The sequence below is a fragment of the Cydia pomonella genome, chromosome 2 (assembly GCF_033807575.1).
Source record: "Cydia pomonella isolate Wapato2018A chromosome 2, ilCydPomo1, whole genome shotgun sequence".
In the NCBI taxonomy this organism is placed as follows: Eukaryota; Metazoa; Arthropoda; class Insecta; order Lepidoptera; family Tortricidae; genus Cydia; species Cydia pomonella.
In genome coordinates this window covers 17024096-17043424 of record NC_084704.1, presented here as the reverse complement: position 1 = coordinate 17043424, position 19329 = coordinate 17024096, and the positions used below count along the sequence as shown (strand labels likewise).

Genomic DNA, 19329 nt, shown 5'->3' with positions numbered 1-19329 from the left:
AAATCTTCCGCCTGTATTTCAAGGAACATCTTTCTTAAAACGGGCCCCAGGCCTCTTGATTTGGTGTATTATTTACGTATGCATGGCATGGCAGGCGATGCCGGCGACGTACTTAGTTACAATTAACAAATTTCTCAGTAATATTAAATATAACTTTCCAAAATCTTCCACAGTATTTCGAGCAAGACGACCCCGAGCTGTACCTTTCCAAGATCAAGTACCTATTGGAAACGGACCTGGACTCGGCCGAGTCCGTGCCGGAGATATACTTCGCGGAGGACGTGTACGACTCGTCCGGCCACTTGGTGGAGACGCACGATTTAATACCCAACGGCTCGACAATACGGGTAAGTTTACCCCGAGATGTACCTGCTCAAGATAAAATACCTGTTGGTAACGGACCTGGATATGGCAGAGTCCGTGCCGGACATATACAACGCGGAGGACGTGTATGTCGGCGAAGTTCCACTATTCGTATGGTCCGCATGGTCATCGGGTGGTAACACATTCTCATCTTACTATAGTACCCAATAACGTGAGCTTCTTGATCTCTTTTTTGAATTAAAACGGAGCCATAGCCGAGAGAACTGGCATCCGTAGGGAGTTCGGTTGGTAAATCCGGATCAAATATCGTGAGCAAAGGAGAAGATGTCAAGCGACAGTTCCACGGTACGTTACTCTTAGTAAGTTCATAAAGGGGAATCATGATCCTTGAGAAATTCGGTACATATTTCCGAAAATACCCAGCAAGTCCATTAAATTGACGCAATTCTTTAACATTTCTGGGTACCGGGGAACTTGACTAGGCTCGACGGTCCCGTTTTCTACAATGTTCCCCAGATATTCGATAGAAGTTTTCAAAAAAGTACATTTCGAAACGTTTAATGAAAAACCGGAGTCAGTTAATCGTTTTAGGACAAGATCAAGATTACGCAAACCTTCCTCGGGCGTTTCAGACATAATGAGAATATCGTCAAGATAGACTAAGGCAATGTTGTCGCTGCTGTCGGCGAAGTTCCACTATTCGTATGGTCCGCATGGTCATCGGGTGGTAACACATTCTCATCTTCATCCATTAGGATAGAAAAGAAGATAAGAAACAGACGTTTCACTTAATAACTCACCTGTTTATTTATTCACGATTAGAGCTCTTACACAGTCTAGGCTTAGCATAAGAATGAATCAACCAAAGGCATGCAACCACTTAAATAAACTTTCCCGCCCTACCCTTCCAGGTAGGACTACCTGAGATCACGCCACACCACCTGAGCTATAGTTGTTTATCAATACAATTCCCAATTATTAATATTTCCTAGATCGTCTAAAGATAAGTTATAATTTAACAATAATGTTTATTTAGTACAATAATATTGTGATTATTTTAATTAAACATGATCAGCTTCTCATATAAAAGTTATAATTAAACAGTCAATTGACTATGCCTCCTTTAAATCAAATATTTTTTATATTAATTCGTAACTATCGATTTTAGATTATTAAAATCTAATTAAAATTAAGTATTTAAAAATATGCATATAAACAAACATCAAGGATTGCCGCCCACATGTACGACTCGTCCGGCCACTTGGTGGAGACGCAGGATTTAATACCCAACGGCTCGACAATACGGGTAAGTTTACCCCGAGATATACCTGCTCAAGATAAAATACCTGTTGGTAACGGACCTGGATATGGCAGAGTCCGTGCCGGACATATACAACGCGTAGGACGTGTACGACTCGCCCAGCCATATGGTGGAGACGCACTATTTTGATATCCAAGTTTACCCCGAGATATACCTGTCCAAGAGCGAGTACCGGTTGAAAATGGGGGAATCGATACGGGTGAGTTTGTCCTGAAATCGGACTTCCATAGCTAAAATTATAAAAACGAAAAAAGTAAGGATATTTGCATGTACCTCGTCTAGCCATAACTTCGGTTACATAGTTAATTGTCTCTAGAGACTATGATTTTAAAGTTATTCAATAAAGTTTTATATATCTAATAAAGGGACTAATAAAGAATAAATATTTTTTAAGAAAAAAAAACCGACTTCAATGAGGGAGACCGGTGAAAGAATTATTGTTGATTGTAGATTTCATACTATGTAATTAAAAAGACAGCGTCCTACGCCTAATTATGTAGAAAAGGAGGTAACATGTTTTTTTTTGCCACTGCACCCACCTTGACACATTTCAGATTTGCCCTATGGTTGACTGGTAAGATACCCGCAATAGGGTATTCGGCTGTATTTAAGATAAATTATTTCACACCATGCATGAAATAAAGCACCAGATAATTATTAAAAAAACTAAATAGGATAAAAATATATAAATGTGCCTTGAAAACCTAACTGCTTGGCAAAGAGAACAAATTGCCAAATGTGAACTATGCATCATTGAAGAGTTCCGTTCTGTTCATCATCAGCAGTTCCACTTCATCAAATGTCACTTCTACAAATATAAATACTTGATTTGTTAATGAAAATACTAAGATCACTATATATATATATGCCCTTAACATTTGAGGAGTTCCCTCGATTCCCCATGGACCCCATCGTCAGAACTCGACCTTGACAAAAATCGAATTTGCTTAACAAACACAGCGAAGAGGACAAATCGCCAAACCTGTACTATGCGTCGTTGAAGAGTACCATTCTGATCATCATCAGCAGTTCCACTTCATCAAATGTCACTTTTTTAAATGTAAATGCTTGACTTGGTAAAGAAAATACAAAAATCACTATATGTATGCCTTTCATATTTGAAGAGTTCCTTCGATTCCTCATGGACCCCATCGTCAGAACTCGAACTTGACAAACGTTTGATTTGAAAATCTAATTTACTTAACAAACACAGCGAAGAGGAGAAATCGCCAAACATGTACTATGCGTCGTTGAAGAGTTCCATTCTGATCATCATCAGCAGTTCCACTTCATCAAATGTCACTTTTTTAAATGTAATTGCTTGATTTGTCAAAGAAAATACAAAAATCACTATATGTATGCCTTTCATATTTTAAGAGTTCCGTCGATTCCTAATAGACCCCATCGTCAGAACTCGAACTTGACAAAAATTTGTTTTGAAAATTTCATTTACTTAACAAACACAACGAAGAGGAGAAATCGCCAAACGTGTACTATGCGTTGTTGAAGAGTTCCATTCTAATCATCATCAGCAGTCCCACTTCATCAAATGTCACTTTTTAAAATGTAAATGCTTGATTTGTTACAGAAAACACAAAAATCACTATATGTATGCCTTTCGCATTTGAAGAGTTCCCTCGATTCCTCATGGATCCCATCATCAGAACTGAGTTTTGACAAAAACGGGACCAATCTGTATATATATATAAATTCAAACAAAAAAATAATTTTCAAAATCGGCTCAAAAATGACGGAGTTATGGAGTAACAAACATAAAAAAAAAAAAAAAAAAAAAAAAAAAAAAACATGCAACCGAATTGATTAGCTCCTCTTTTGAAATCTTGAAGTCTCTTAAAAATGCGTATTAATTATTCCATGTTGTCAGCCCTGGGTTTTAAGGAGCAAGCGAATAAAGCCATATTTACGCACCAGTTTTTTATGGAAATATGACATTCTTGTTCCGAATGTTTTTGTTCAGGTGACTACATTTTTTACGAATGTTAATGCATATTGCGTTCCTTGTTTGAATGCAGATCTAAGGAAGCGACAGATGCAGTTAACAAGGTGCTAAGAGATTATCATCCCGTCTATTTTATGATTTTGTTAGTAGACTCAGATAAAGGAAGGGCTTCCACGGAAGACCAGCGTCAAGGTATGCAAAAGGTACCTTGACACCAAGCTGAGTGGAAACCTTTTCAGTAACGTTTTAACCCGTTTTATGACATGTTATTGTAAATTTTTTGTTGTTCAAGCGTCCTGAATAAATTTTATTCTATTCTATTCATAATTGGGTCACTGCGTCCAATTTTTACAAAAGAGTGGTCCATTTTAGTGAAATCACATGCCCGAGTGTAACAAAATACGAGAGAAACTTACTGACTCTCGCCAAGCAAATGTTTGATTCTCTGGATGAAACAATTGTTCTGTACAACACCTGCACAACGATACCTGCTCTACGCAACAAATAAAAATAATATTATACTGAAAATTTTATAAGCTACTAGTTTTTGCCCGCGGCTTCGCCCACGTACTAAGCAAAAAAAAGGTTCTCAGTTTGACCTGTATGTTTGTATGAACGCATGAACTTAGGTATTATGTATGTTTGTCCGCGATTATTACGAGTATTAGATTTAGAATCATGTTCTGAAAAATGCATAAAGTCTTCAACAACTTTATACTTGTTAAAGTACTTTCTTATGAACAACATTTTTTGCAATAGAACCAAACTTTGAGGTGAACTTACACGGGAGCACGCTACATAAATAGAACTGACCGCGGGAGAGACAGTCCTGTCCTAGGTCTACTCCGGCGAATTTTAGAGTTTGCCCCTGCGACTTATTTATGGACATGGACATGGCGCCCACTTCGTTAGATTTTACAATCGTTATTTTCGTAATCAGCGACCCGATAAACCATAGAAATAATACCCATGTTGATTTTTAGACTTAGTCACCATATTTCCTTATTTCATTTTCAAAAAACCTGAAACACGTGTTTACTCATTTATTGTTAGGAATACTCTTGTAAAGTTTCGAATAAAATAGTCTAACTAATCTTGCTTCCCCATACAAACTTTGGAACTCCATTTCACCCCCTTAGGGGGTTAATTTTGAAAAATCCTTTCTTAGTGGACCTACGTGCCAAATTTGGAATCTCTAAAACCAGCGGTTTAGGCTGTCCGTTGATATGTCAAACAATCAGTCAGTCAGTTTCTTTTTTTATGGCAAAAATACTTTCAACATTTTTCATGTACACAATATTACATTTTAAAATAATTCTGTCATTTTCGTAAATAACGTCCCAAAAAACCATAATCCAAACCATAACACGACACCCATATTGATATTTAGTCATTTCAACCACATCGCACCCCAACAGGGGACTTGTATTTCACGTCCACGTCGTTAGATTTTAAAATCGTTGTTATTTTCGTAATCAGCGACTCGATAAACCATAGAAATAATACCCATGTTGATTTTTAGATTTAGACACCATATTTCCCCCTTTTAGGTGTTGAATTCTCAAAAATCCTGAAACACGTGTTTACTCATTTATTGTTAGGAATACTCTTGTAAAGTTTCGAATAAAATAGTCTAACTAATCTTGTTTCCCCGTACAAACTTTGGAACCGCATTTCACTCCCTTAGGGGGTTAATTTTGAGAAATCCTTTCTTAGTGCACCCCTAGACCTGGTAAAGGACCTTCGTGCCAAATTTGGAATCTCTAAAACCAGCGGTTTAGGCTGTGCGTTGATATGTCAGTCAATCAGTCAGTCAGTTTCTTCTTTTATGGCAAAAATACTTTCAACATTTTTCACGTCCACAATATTAAATTTTAAAATAATTCTGTCTGTTTCGTAAATAACGTCCCAAAAAACCATAAAAACGACACCCATATTGATATTTAGTAATATCAACCCCATCGCACCCCAACAGGGGATTTGTATTTCACGTCCACCTCGTTAGATTTTAAAATCGCTGTTATTTTCGTAATCAGCGACCCGATAAACTACCTATGTTGATTTTTAGACTTAGACACCATATAGTGAATTTTGAAAAATCCTTTCTTATTGCACCCCTAGACCTTCTAAAGAACCTACATGCCAAATTTGGAATCTCTAGAACCAGCTGTTTAGGCTGTGCGTTGATATGGCAGTCAGTCAGTCAGTATTGCCTTGTCACGTGATAACGAAGAGTTCCTGACACAAAAAAGACATCTCTGAGACCATTCATTACAATTATTAATTATTTTTTAATACAATGATATGCTCGCTACTTCACACGTGTTATGCTGATATAATTTAACAAGGCACAGACATATATATTATTAAAGTTAAGTTTTTTCTGGCTCCCTCGCTTGATTTAGGACCGAGAACTCCTGAGTTCTACGAACAATAGAGCAAGAGTTATCGTTTGAAATCAAATATATGATGTTTCAATATTTTTTAATGTTTTTTCACAAGACTTACTCTTAGTGTTATCCATTTTCTAACACAAAATGTAAATAAAACATATGCAGCTAGAATATGTGTCAAATGTTATCAACGTTGACATGTCATCGTCGATGCATTATAAATAGGTTTATAAGAAAAGGTTACACACCTACATACTAACTTATCTACACCCTGCACTAGTACTTTGTTTACATATGCTCCTAACTACTTATTCGTTTTTTTTTTTTTGACATGACGCACGAAGATTTACGCAAATATTTTTATATGGGTATGTAGCGGGTACTAGTGGCTATTCATGCATATTTTTTCTGGAGGTGTACCTCCGCGAAAAGTAAAAAAATAAATCTGAAGAAAAATAAAATGTTTTTATACACAATGAAGTATAAGTACATGACGTGGGTTAAAAATGTGTATTTTGTAGCCTATTTTATTATTGTCAAATATAATTTTGTTTCGTTAATCTAACTTGAACAGTTTACAAAATATGCCACTTTCAATGATACGCTGATTATTTTACATTATCCTGAATAACTCGAAAACAAAAGAAGATCGAGGACTGATATTAAGCATAGAGTGTTTTTAGGACTTGCCAGTACACCACCTGAAAGAATGACCAAATCCGTCGTTGGGGGCACCTCTGTTCGCTTAGCCTGCTAGACCCTTTAGTAGTATAGCTCGCGCCACCCCCAAACGTTCCATATCAGTTTTTGTAATACTAATTTCGCCAGAAATACTTTCTTTAGGCGAGCCTGTCAAGATTATAATGTTAATTTTATAAATCGAGATAATTATAGTCTCGTCTGCGGAGCCCAATTTTCCCATAGCAATCAGTGTAACTGTCATTGTTGTATAGTCATATGCAACGTATGTATGTTTGTAAGCATGACTTAGGTAATTTCCTAATGGTGCATCTATATCTAGTTACTTTTGTGTATTTTCCTATTTATGGGCAGTGTCGATCAAGCCCTGTTTCGACTTGTTATGAATATCAGTAGGTATATTATATTTTTTCAAACTTGCAATGAAATGTTGACATGACTTACTTCAAATAAAAAAAAATAGGTCCGGAAACACTAGATATCCGGTGTGATGAGTGAAGATGATATGTAAAGGAAATTCATACAGCCTTACACACCTAGGCCTGTAAGGCAACCTTCTTTTGTTTTTAAACGTCAAATTGTGACACGTCTTGGCATTCAACCATAAAAACCTATAAGCAAAATTATGCCATTATGCTTTTTTTCTTGTTTTCTTTTTTTTCTTTGTTGTGTATTTTTATTATTATTTCAGGGTTGTCAAAAGAGGAACAAAATTTGATTATTTTTGCGCTACAACGCACGGTTTTAAATAAAGATTTCTGCATGACTGAAAAAAATATTTTAAATTTAAATTATATTTTTTGGGCTGTATCTCCTAAACTAAACCGTGCGTCGCAGCGCACATCACACCTCACATCCTTATCTGTTCTGTATTCTTCAACTTCCACTGTTCTTTTTTTATTTCTTGTTGTTGTTAATGTATTTTCTTCTTTGTAATAATTGATGTGTTGTCTGAATAAATATTATTCTATCCTATTCTATAGTTATTAATGGCGTGCGTCGTAGCGCCAAAATAATCACATTTTTGTTCCCCTTCAATACCCCAACGCACTGAATAACCTATAGGATATGAAACAATCATCATCATCCTATTTTTATTATTATTTCATTGCACAAATCTCGGCAAGAAACGGGGTTGCCGGCCGAGTATCCCTACCCGACCTCGCTACGCTCGGCCGTCTATATCTACTTGGCAACCCTGTTTGTTTCCTAATTAAATAAATAAAAAACCCCGGTTGCTAGAGTATTATAATGACCGAGGAGATCCGCTTTTTTTAACTACCGAGACTTGATCGTTTATTTGTTGGGCAGGTAACGAACAGCACAAAAATGAAATACTTGGACGCGCTAGCGCAATGGCGGCTGGCGACGCGCTGTAGGCTCGAAACCGACGCGTTCCTGCGCGGCCTTACGCTGCTCGTGCCCGACAACCTACTCGCCATCTTCGACGAGAACGAGCTCGAGGTAACCACTCTTCAGATACATAAGAATTGAAGTGAAGAAGTGTAAGACAGTGGCTGCTCGTACTCGACAACCTGCTCGTCGTCTTCGACGGTAACGAGCCCAAGGTAACCACTCTACAAACAGCAAAAAGCACTTGGTTGTGAGTCAGATCTGTCGGGCCGAAACCGGTGCGTTCCTGCGCGGCCTCACGCTACTCGTGCCTGACAACCTACTGGCAATCTTCGACAAGAATGAGCTCAAGGTAACCACTCTACAAATAGCAAAAGCAATTGGTTATTGGTCAGATCTATCGGCCCAAAACTGAAGCGTTCCTGCGCGGCCTCACGCTACTCGTGCCCGACGACCTGCTGGCAATTTTCGACGAGAACGAGCTCGAGGTAACCACTTCGTCGGTTAATTGTATTTTTACTACTTATCGTAACCCTCTAAGCCCAGACGAATACCTACTCCCACGTAATTAAACTCGGTCATGTAATTAACTCGTACATCTCGTAATCCATTTCTCTAAGAAATTATATAATAAAATTTACTTCCTTAAACCCAAAGTCAAGTTTGTCAATCACCAACACGGTTTTAAGTGTCGTTAACGATAGATAAGTATTCTGTGAACATTTCCAGCTGTTGGTGTGCGGCACGGGCGAGGTGTCGGTGGCGGACTGGCGCGCGCACGCGCTGGTGGCGGGCTCCGGGCGCAGCTGGGAGCGCCTGCTGGGCTGGTTCTGGGCCGCCGTCGCCAACTTCAGCGCGGAGGAGCGCGCGCGGCTGCTGCAGTTCACCACGGGCTGCTCGCAGCTGCCGCCTGCCGGCTTTCAGGTACAACTCCCCGTCTGTTTAAATTCTAAGTAAGACGTTACATAGGCGGCGATCGGTCGGCAGTTACAAAATGTAAGTAATAGGAGAGCAAGCGTTTCAAAGTATTCAAGGGACGAGAATCATCAGCTAGCGTTGTTCCAGCTTTTTTGCGTCGGTTCATGGGAGCCTGGGGAGCAACTAATCCCAAGAATTAGCGCAGGGGAATCCCGGGAGTAGCCCGGTTTTATTTACGATATTTTTCTGTACTACCAATCCAACGGTCATGTCGTATTTTTAATGTCCTAATGTAAAAAAAATCGTATTGCCGCAGGAGCTGAACCCTCGCTTCCAGATAACGGCGGCACCAACGTTCGGTGCACTGCCCACGGCGCACACGTGCTTCAACCAGCTGTGTCTGCCCGACTACGACTCGTACGAGCAGCTCGTGCACGCGCTGCTGTGGGCCATCAACGAGGGCGGCGAGGGCTTTGGCATGATCTGAGCTAGTGAGGTACTACGATACCATACCTCCCTAGGGATACACAACGCTCAGCCTGTCCGACTACGACTAGCACGAGCAGTATGAGTTGTCACGTGCCACCTTACCACTGGGTATTTTGAGCGCGCTGTTGGAATGTGCAATGTTTACTCTCATTTCTGGCTTTTATATTATTTGGAGTCAATTGGTTGAACCATATAAAAATTCTAATTACGTCACCGATGCAGTAGCCCCGTATCGTATGGACAAAATTTAAACTTATATGTCTTTCTTATGATGCGTTGGTGGCCTAGCGGTAAGCGTGTGCGACTTTCAATCCGGATGTCGCGGGTTCGAGCCCTAACTTGTACCAATGAGTTTTTCGGAACTTATGTACGAAATATCATTTTCGGTGAAGGAAACCATCGTGAGGAAATCGGATTAATCCCAATAATGCCTAAGTTTACCCTCTGGGTTGGAAGGTTAGATGGCAGTCGCTTTCGTAAAAACTAGTGTCTACGCCAATTTTTGGGATTAGCTGCCAAGCGAACCCCAGGCTCTAATGAGCCGTGGCAAGAAGCCAAGGGATAACGCGAGAAAGATGATGAAGATATGTCTTTCTTGTATTTCCAGGATAACTTTAAGGACATTGGAGCTGAATGTTACTGGATATTGAGGAGAAGAGCGAGCGAAGCCTGGAGTAGTGCTGCCTTGTCACCTTGTATTTACTTATTTCTAGTCACGTCTCAAAGACTTTGAGTTTTTGCGTATTTTATGCTTAGATATTTTTGGCATCTAATTTTATATATACCATTATATACGTATTTTACGTGATATTTTACGTTTATGCAAATGCTAGTTGTGTGTGGTCGCGCTGTCGTAAATAACGTAGGTTGTGAAAAGGTAATAAAAACTAGTGCAGTATCTAAGTTGTGAAAATTAGTAAAAATGATTACAAAAAGCACGAAGGTATCGTCTAATATACGCGGTGCAACTCGAGGAAACCGAAGGATTTTAACGGTGTTTTCCTGATCACATTTAGACACTAAAATGTCATATAAACTTTTTTGGATTTCGCCTAGTTTCAGAGTTAATATCAATTAAAAATACACATCTTTTTATAGTGACTTAGTTCACTTAGTCCAAAACGCCTTTTTGATGGCGATGATATCCATTATGGGGCGTAGTCTAAATATCTTTATTGATAGAATGTCAAAAGTGATTAGTAACCTGTGCAAAAACTAGGTTTGTCAATATTTTCAGTGCCAGTTTTACCATCACATGAACTTTTTATGTACAAATACATTCACAAACACACAATTTTTGAAAAAAACAATTTTTTTTTGGCGAAATTTACTTAATTACATTTTTTCCTTCTTTTGGCCTCAGAAGTGCGTGGTTAAAATCTTTCGAGTTCCTCGCGTTACACCGTGTACATAGCAGCCTGAGTTATATATTGTACCGAATGTACCTAAGGAGTATCAGGTTTCAGATTTTGGAGTATACAATTAGACCAATTATTTAAGAAAACGAAAAATCGAACATACAGATTTCGATCGATGTTCAAAGCAAAATATTAGATACTTTTATGCTACTAATATGTTATATCTAGTAAGGTTGTTGTCTGCGTCATATTCGTAATTGTGTCTTTAAACCTAAGTGCAATATTAGATTACTAAGACATGGCGGGTTGTTATACACCGTCTATAATCGTAAGTTACGTTTTTTTGTGTTCCTTGGTTTTGTCACTAGTTAGCACTTTTATTTAGTAAATTATTTTGTGTAGTAACTGCAGCCTAAACCAAATGTTTGTGCAATATTTATTTTTTATCTTTAATAAGCCAAGAGGCAAACCCCAATTTAACATAAGGTATACAACGCGAGTCCTGCCTAAAGCATAGTCCATAAGGACGAGGAATTGATAAGTAAGTGACAATAAAGTAACCACGCCATATTGTCATCTATCATGAAATGTATAATGTAGGTATATGAACAGTAAATGTTGTAGAATTGCATTTTAGAAATCGATATAAAGTGTAAAGTATGTAAAATATTTCTGGAAACTGACCGAAAAATATCGATTAAAATGGTAATATTCGTCTAACGCTATCGGAAAAATCCAATAGCGCAGTGAAAACCTAATTTGTCAAGTGTCCGCCCACATCTGTAGATACCGTTCTTGTAGCCTTATTGTATTGGGCATTTGACGAGTTACGTACTAATGAATACTTATTTACAGTCACAATATTATCTTTATTTATTTAATCGACAGCCCTGGGAGCCCAGTGGTCTTCCTAAAATGTGTATATATTTGGCCTTTGAGTCTATTACAGACTATTCAAACAGTGTCAGGTAGGGCGGCAGCGCTTTTCATGGCTGTGTAGGCCAATACGGGAGCGGCAAACACGACCACAAGCCGGAGGCACAAGGAGCATGAATTTTGTTATAATATTATACTTACCTATGTAGGTATTAAATGCGTTTAAAGTGAACGATGCGGTAGGATGGAATCATTTATTTTCATCACACTTGCTCAAAAAACATCTATCATGACATCATTTTTCATGCAGGTGTTCTGAAGGACAAAGGCCTATATTGTTCCCGCGGGAATTATGTTTAAAAAAAAAAATACTCCCTCGACTTTAAAATACTGATGTTTATATTTTTTTGTTGCGTATATTTCTTCTTCTTCTTCTTCTTCTTCACTGGCTCAGTGACCCAAACAGGATCTTGGCCTCTGACACAAGAGAGCGCCACTCTGCCCTATCCTGCGCCACTTCACGCCAGTTGGGTATTCCGAGGGCGAACAGGTCTTTTAGGACTTCGTCGCTCCAGCGGTATCTGGGACGCCCAGACGGACGTATTTAATTTTTTTTAATTCTTCTTCTTTTAAGCTTCTACGGTCGACGCACTTCGTACCATAAATCGTGCCATAAATCGTGTGCGACACAATAATCTGCACAGAAGTCGCTTTTTAGGGTTCCGTAGTCAACTAGGAACCCTTATAGTTTCGCCATGTCCGTCTGTCTGTCTGTCTGTCTGTCTGTCTGTCTGTCTGTCCGAGGCTTTGCTCCGTGGTCGTTAGTGCTAGAAAGCTGAAATTTGGCATGGATATATAAATCAATAAAGCCGACAAAGTCGTACAATAAAATCTAAAAATTTAATTTTTTTTAGGGTACCTCCCCTACACGTAAAGTGGGGGTGAAATTTTTTTTTCGCTTCAACCCTAGAGTGTGGGGTATCGTTGGAAAGGTCTTTCAAAACTAATAGGGGTTTTCAAGCAACATTTTTTGATAAAGTGAATATATTCGGAGATAATCGCTCCGAAAGAAAAAAAAAACGTGTCCCCCCCCTCTAACTTTTGAACCATAGGTCCAAAAAATATGAAAAAATCGTGGAAGTAGAGCTTAAGAAAGACATTAAATGAAAACTATAGCGGACATGATCAGTTTCGCTGTTTTTGAGTTATCGCAAAAAGTTTTCCCTTCATAGTAAAAAGACTTACTTTAATTAGGTACTGATTATGCAAATTTGCCTATTTGTTTAACTCGGGTGAAGGTACCGTTTCATCCCTTGGTTAACAATTTACTATACTTTAAGCTCCAGTTTAGCTTATTGTGACGGAAGAGTAACTACGGAACCCTACACTGAGCGTGGCCCGACATGCTCTTGGCCGGTTATTATTTTAATAGGTTGTATGTAGCGCAGTTCGTTGTATGTGTCACGCACTATTAATAATGGTGTTTATACTCATATCATATTGATTATAGTATTGAGTATTAATTAGTCCTTTGTTTCAAATTAACTTGGTTTCTTAGTCTTAGTGCATTATAGTACAATGTGCAAGGAGGGGGGTTAGTGAGATATTACAAACGAGGGCAATTTTCTTTCGCCCGGAGTAACACACAATGTTTTTCGGCACATTTGTGAAGAAAATAAATTTTTTGCGAAATAGTTCTTAACTAAGGCATTCGTCCGCCATATTGTCATTTTTTGACAGGTTAGGCATCGAAGGTACACCCATCCGGCATTCAGCCATGATTGAAAATTGTGTAAAAATATTTAAAAAACGGCTATAAAAATATAGTACATTGTGTATTAAGGACGGTAAACAAGAATTGACGAACAAGTGTTAAGCCTGAAGCCGAAAGCCAGGGCTAATTAACACGAGTTCTTAATTCTTGTCATTTCTTGTATCGCCCGTAGCACACACAATGTTTTCATCACACTTGTGAGTAAAAAACTAGATTTTAAGCGAAATAATTCTTAAATACGGTGATATTTATGTACGAGCAAGTGTGATGAAAATCAAATTAAATATTTATATAAGTACATAAAGTACATAAAAAAGAAAAACTTATTTTCGTCACATTTGCTCGAAAAAGATCTCATTTCATGCAGGTGTGCTGAAGGACAAAGGCCTATTTTGTTCGCGTGGGAGTTATGGATTGTGAAAAAAAAAGCTATAACTCTCTAGGGAATACCGAACAGGTCTGTGCCTTCGATGCCTCACCTGCCTAGAAATTACAAAATGGCAGACGAATGTTTGATATCTCACCGTACTTATGAATTATTTCGCTTAATATTTAGTTTTTTCTTCGCTATTGTGATGAAAAACATTATGTGCAACTCCGGGGGTAAGGATATTGCAAGCTCGGGTCTTTAATTCCCTACAGCCTCCGGCTGTCGGGAATTACCACCCTAGTATCCAAGACTTCACTTACCCCCTCGTTGAAAAAAACATTAGACCGCCTGTTGTTTACCTCTACTGTTGCTGTTTTCTCTCTGTATTGTTTTTTATTGATGTGTGCAATAAAGAGTATTTGTGTTGTATGCCCCATATGCACGTGGGCATAATTAAATTTAAAAAAAACTTACGGCTGGCCATAATATAGCTCATTAGCTCATTACATTGCATCATCTCAGTTTGCTGGCGTACTATAACACTGTTTACGAGCAAGTGTGATGAAACGGGAGTAATATGAGAGCAAAATACGGTCGAATATAGCGCAATGCTTACTTAGTGCAATTGGGATGACACATTACGTTACGGTACATTTTTTATTCATTAGTACAAATAACGAGAGGCCTAAACAAAACTGTAAACTCCATTTTCAGAGTCTATCTAGATTATCTAGTCTAAAAATATACATTATTTAACAGATTATTATTTATATCTTTACATTTAGTCCTCCGTTGGTTTCTGCTGGACAAGTTTTTTTTCTGATATATACCTAGTTTTCACAATTAAGGTCATCAGGAAATCGCAAGTCTTGTTTGCTTTTGTTTGATTGTAATTTGTAATAGGTACCTATCATAATTTTGTATTATCAGGTCTTGTGTGCAATATTAATCTTAGCAATGTATTATTGTGGTACCTGGTTTTTATTGTTTATTTACATTTAAACAATTGGTTAAATAAGTATGCTGAAAGTATGGACGTTAATTTGGTACTGAAGTATTTTGCTATTGACATATTGTATAGGTACATCTAGTTTGTGATTGACGGGTGGTTTTTACACATATACCTACTCTCTCCGCTAACTTTCCCGCATAATTTCGAAAAATAGTACTTTCTGTGCCTATGTGGATCCACACAAATATACGGTATCAGAGCATATGCACTGTAAATAGTACATTACGATATAAGTACGAAAAGTAGGAAATTCGCAACGAGTGTTTTAAATCAAAAGGAGTGTTTTAAATCGATACGAGTTGGGAATTACCTATTCGCACGTGAATTGTACAATGTTTAACACCATATGTAATGTAAATAAGTTTTCGGCAAAAAAAAAAACATTTTTGGTACAAGCTTTTATTGCTGACTGTACTTTTCTTTCCACAGGCAAGTAATACTCATCGAGACGATTCTAAAATCCCAAACACAATTAGGTTGCGTTGTTTTATCACTGCTCGATGGTACAGTCAGCGTCAAATACTTTGTAGCAGTCAAAGTGGCCAAATAGTTCGGTACACCGTACTAAATATATGGTGTACAGTCAGCGTCAAATACTTTGTAGCAGTCAAAGTGGCCAAATAGTTCGGTACACCATACTAAATATATGGTGTACCGAACTATTTGGCTACTTTGGTTGCTACAAAGTATTTGACGCTGACTGTACCATAATATTGCATTGAGACCCGACTTACATATGTATGTAAATTTTCAGCTTCATCGAAAACCAGGAAGTGGGTCAAATTTAACTTGCAAGATTTGACCCGTACATACATAGGTACATTGCAAGTTAAATAAAATGTTTATGACGAGCTAGAAGACTTGTTGCGAACCAATTAGATTATTCATCTATTAATTCATTTGCCTCTGTATCGCTAGATTAATTAAAGCGCTTTAGACACCTGACTACAATACAAATTTAATACAAAATAGTTACTTGGTTTAACTTATAATACACACACACACACACACACACATAATTTTGACGACCGGTCTGGCCAAAGAGTAAAGTAGGTCTGGCCTCGTGGGTAGTAACCCTGCTTATGAAGCCGATGGTCCCGGGGTCAAATCCTGGTAAGGGCATTTATTCGTGTGATGAGCATGGATATTTGTTCCTGAGTCTTTTCTATGTATTTAAGTATTTATAAATATTTATATATTATATATATATATATCGTTGTCTAAGTACCCTCAACACAAGCCTTATTGAGCTTACAGTGGAATTTAGTCAATTTGTGTAATAATATCCTATAATATTTATTTATTTAATACACAAAACATAAAAGGGCTGGAATCTACCTAACCAATTAAGTATAACAAATACTTGTGTCGGGAGACCCCGCTCTTCCATTAGGAAATAGGGTAAAAACCAACCAACTGTACTTAATTAATATACTATTATATAATTTCGATCCTGATTTACAATTAATATAAATATACGACAAGGACAGCAATACGTATAGAAGTGAGATTATGAGATGCAGATATCTCTACCGTGTCTAACGTACAGCAGCGTCCCAGTCGTCAGGTACTGAATTAAGTAAGGTGTGTGTAGCGCTTAAGCGAGAGCAATAGAGATACAGATAATGAAATTTTGATTTTCTATATTTTCCGTAAGTCCTCAGTTCGCTAATAGGGACCGTGCACGTTGGAGGGTCTGCCATCTTGTCGCCTGAATCGGAACCATAAACATGTACATGTACACGTCATGTGTTTTCTTGTACATAGTAGGTTCTGCCATCTTGTGGGCTACATCGGAACAAAAAACATCACATTTACGCCTTGCGCCAAAAATCTGACGGCTTCTGTGCTGCCTCCTACAGTTAATGCACGCTCCCTAATGACCAGTTGCTTTTTGTAGTAATAGTAGCAAAGAGAATTTGAAATAGAGGTGGATTGTCAAAGAAAATTTTGTACCCACAGTAAATTTACTGCCTTTTTTAGATACACGATTAAAACTTTTAGAACGCCATTTGAATTTGATCCTTATTTTTTCACTGATGTGTTAAATTTTCTATCCCATCTTACCGGGCATAACCCAAAGATTGTGGCGCCATCGCTCGATTCGATGCCGCCATACCTTTGGCCTTTGATCTTTAACTTGGCACTTGTTGATATTTAACTAATTAAACACGTAGTTATCAGGGAAAGGATAAGGATCAAAGTCAAATCTTTAGTACCTAGTGTCCAGATATGTTTTTTCTTAGTCCATTCATATCGTACTTTCAGATACTATTATATTAAATTATTAAAGTTACCCGGGATTTAGTCCATTCCAAAACGTTGATATTTTGTAGACATTGTTGCTTAGAAATGTAAGACTGAAATAAATAATTGACATCTATTTACCGTTTCATTGATAAAAGTATGATTAAGTCATTAAGCTAACTCTGTAGACTTTGCAATGACAAAGTATACGAGCGCCACCATAAAATTCAAAATCCTATGATAACATGTCGTTTATAGTAGGGGTTGTCCATTATAGACCGCGGGCCAGGAGCATATTTCGTTAGTCATCGCCTCCCGGCTGATACTTTGTCAGATAATAGTATAGATGCTGTTTTAAATTTTTAAAACCAGCAGCCGGTTGTATATCGCGGTGGGAAGACCGTCAGCTGTAAAATGAACATGAAAAAAATACGCGCCTTACCACTTGAAGTGCGGCAAAGTATGCGTAATGTGTAAATTGCCTGTGGTATTTCCGGACCGATACAACCTTCGAACCTTCAAGAAAAGAGCGTACTCCAATCTTAAAGGCCGGCAACGCACTTACAACCCCTCTGGTGTTGCAGGTGTCCATGGGCGGCGGTAATCGCTTACCATCGGGTGATCCATATACTCGTTTGCCTCCTGTATCATATAAAAAATGGCTTTTCAGGCGTTACGCCTGATGAAATGCTACATGCAAAGTTTTATGATTTGTTATTGCTATCATAAAAAGGTATAGCGCTTATTTTTTACATGTGCATGCGACCAGCTGATGTTCTTACCACCACGATATAAACTGCTGACGATTTTTTTAATGAATAATAGCACCTGAACTATCATTTGACAAAGTATAAAACTGGAGGCAATGACAATTTTTTTTTGTTTTACCTTCTTCAGTGGCTGCCATTCCTGAACCCACCAACGGAGTGGCAGCTGACGTCCACTGGCGTTCATCATACCTAACCGTTAACCACTACACGTGTTTTCGACCGGGAGGCGATTGGTCATGGAAGTATGTTCCTGGCTCACGGTCTATTAATCACGTCATACTTTTTTGGTTAATTTTTGATACCATAAATGAATTCGGCATCCCCGATTTATACGAAAACGATATCAATCTTAGCCTATTAGCTTAACTCTTTGAACGCTTTACCTATATTATAAATACAAACATCACTCAAACGCCAAGCTCCCGGGTGCAAGGGAGCTAGTATAAACCTTAAGAGGCCTTATTCCTACAGACGAGCGTATTTTGTAAAATGCTTCCTTTTTCATTCAAGATTACGACGTAACTATTAGTATTTATTCAAAAACTGATAACGTACTTAAATAATCGTTTCCTAAACTAGGGGCTCCAACAGTTCAAATTTTCATTTTCTCTTTTTTAAACCTCTTTTTTAATGAGGTTTTTTGGGAGTCCGATTACCGAGCGCCAACGCCATCTATCGAGCGTTATTTCGTGAAATCGGAGAACGCTCCAAGGATTAAGGGCTCTTAAGTGTGAAGGTTACTTTGACAGGGTCCACCATAACATCTATTGGTGTCCTTGGCGCTGTGGGCACGACTAGTAACGACGCCCTTAGGTGTTTTTGGCGTTCAAAAGGTTAAATGTTATACCTTTAAACGAGCAATTCTTGTATATATATATTTCTATATTTTGGGGATCTCGGAAACCGCTTTAACGATTTCGATGAAATTTGCTATATGGGGGTTTTCGGGGGCGAAAACTCGATCTAGCTAGGTGTTATCTCTGGGAAAACACACATTTATAAGTCTCCTAGATATTAATATCAATATATTTAAAAAAACGACGAAACGCTTCGAGAAAAGGTAGGTAGTGCCCTTGCGCTTCGCTTCGCTCGTCTTGGCGGGGGTACTGCCGTGCCCCCAGATAGATATCAAGACAAAGTTGAGAGACCTCCTCCCCAACAACCCCCCGCCCCAATAAAATTTTGGTTGTAAGGACCAATCCTGCCAAACAGGTAATCTTTTGTTCACGCAAGGCCGTATGTTACCTTCGAATATAATAATCATAGCTGTATTACTTACTTTCTTCTCAATGTGTAATAATTGTAATTATTTGGTATCTGATTATAATAAAAGTAATTTGTAACTGAACATTTGACGAGTCGTTGAGTGCCCTAAAGGAATGTCCTACTCCTATCATTCGAATATTACCTAAAGGCGCAATGGATATATGGAACGTGTTAAGTATTAAATCAAATTAATAAAAAG

The 19329-nt window shown here is 38.1% G+C and overlaps 1 protein-coding gene across 1 annotated transcript in view; it reads left to right on the top strand.

Moving 5' to 3' along the window:
* LOC133515538 (apoptosis-resistant E3 ubiquitin protein ligase 1) overlaps positions 1-11309 on the top strand; it is a 97459-nt gene extending 86150 nt beyond the window's left edge. Inside the window, exons 15-19 of the mRNA XM_061848087.1 lie at positions 174-347; positions 8009-8161; positions 8780-8974; positions 9285-9464; positions 10065-11309. Of these exons, the coding sequence (XP_061704071.1) occupies positions 174-347; positions 8009-8161; positions 8780-8974; positions 9285-9455 (693 nt within the window). The 3' untranslated portion in view covers positions 9456-9464; positions 10065-11309. The remainder of the gene's footprint in view (positions 1-173; positions 348-8008; positions 8162-8779; positions 8975-9284; positions 9465-10064) is intronic.
* Positions 11310-19329: the final 8020 nt, after the last annotated feature.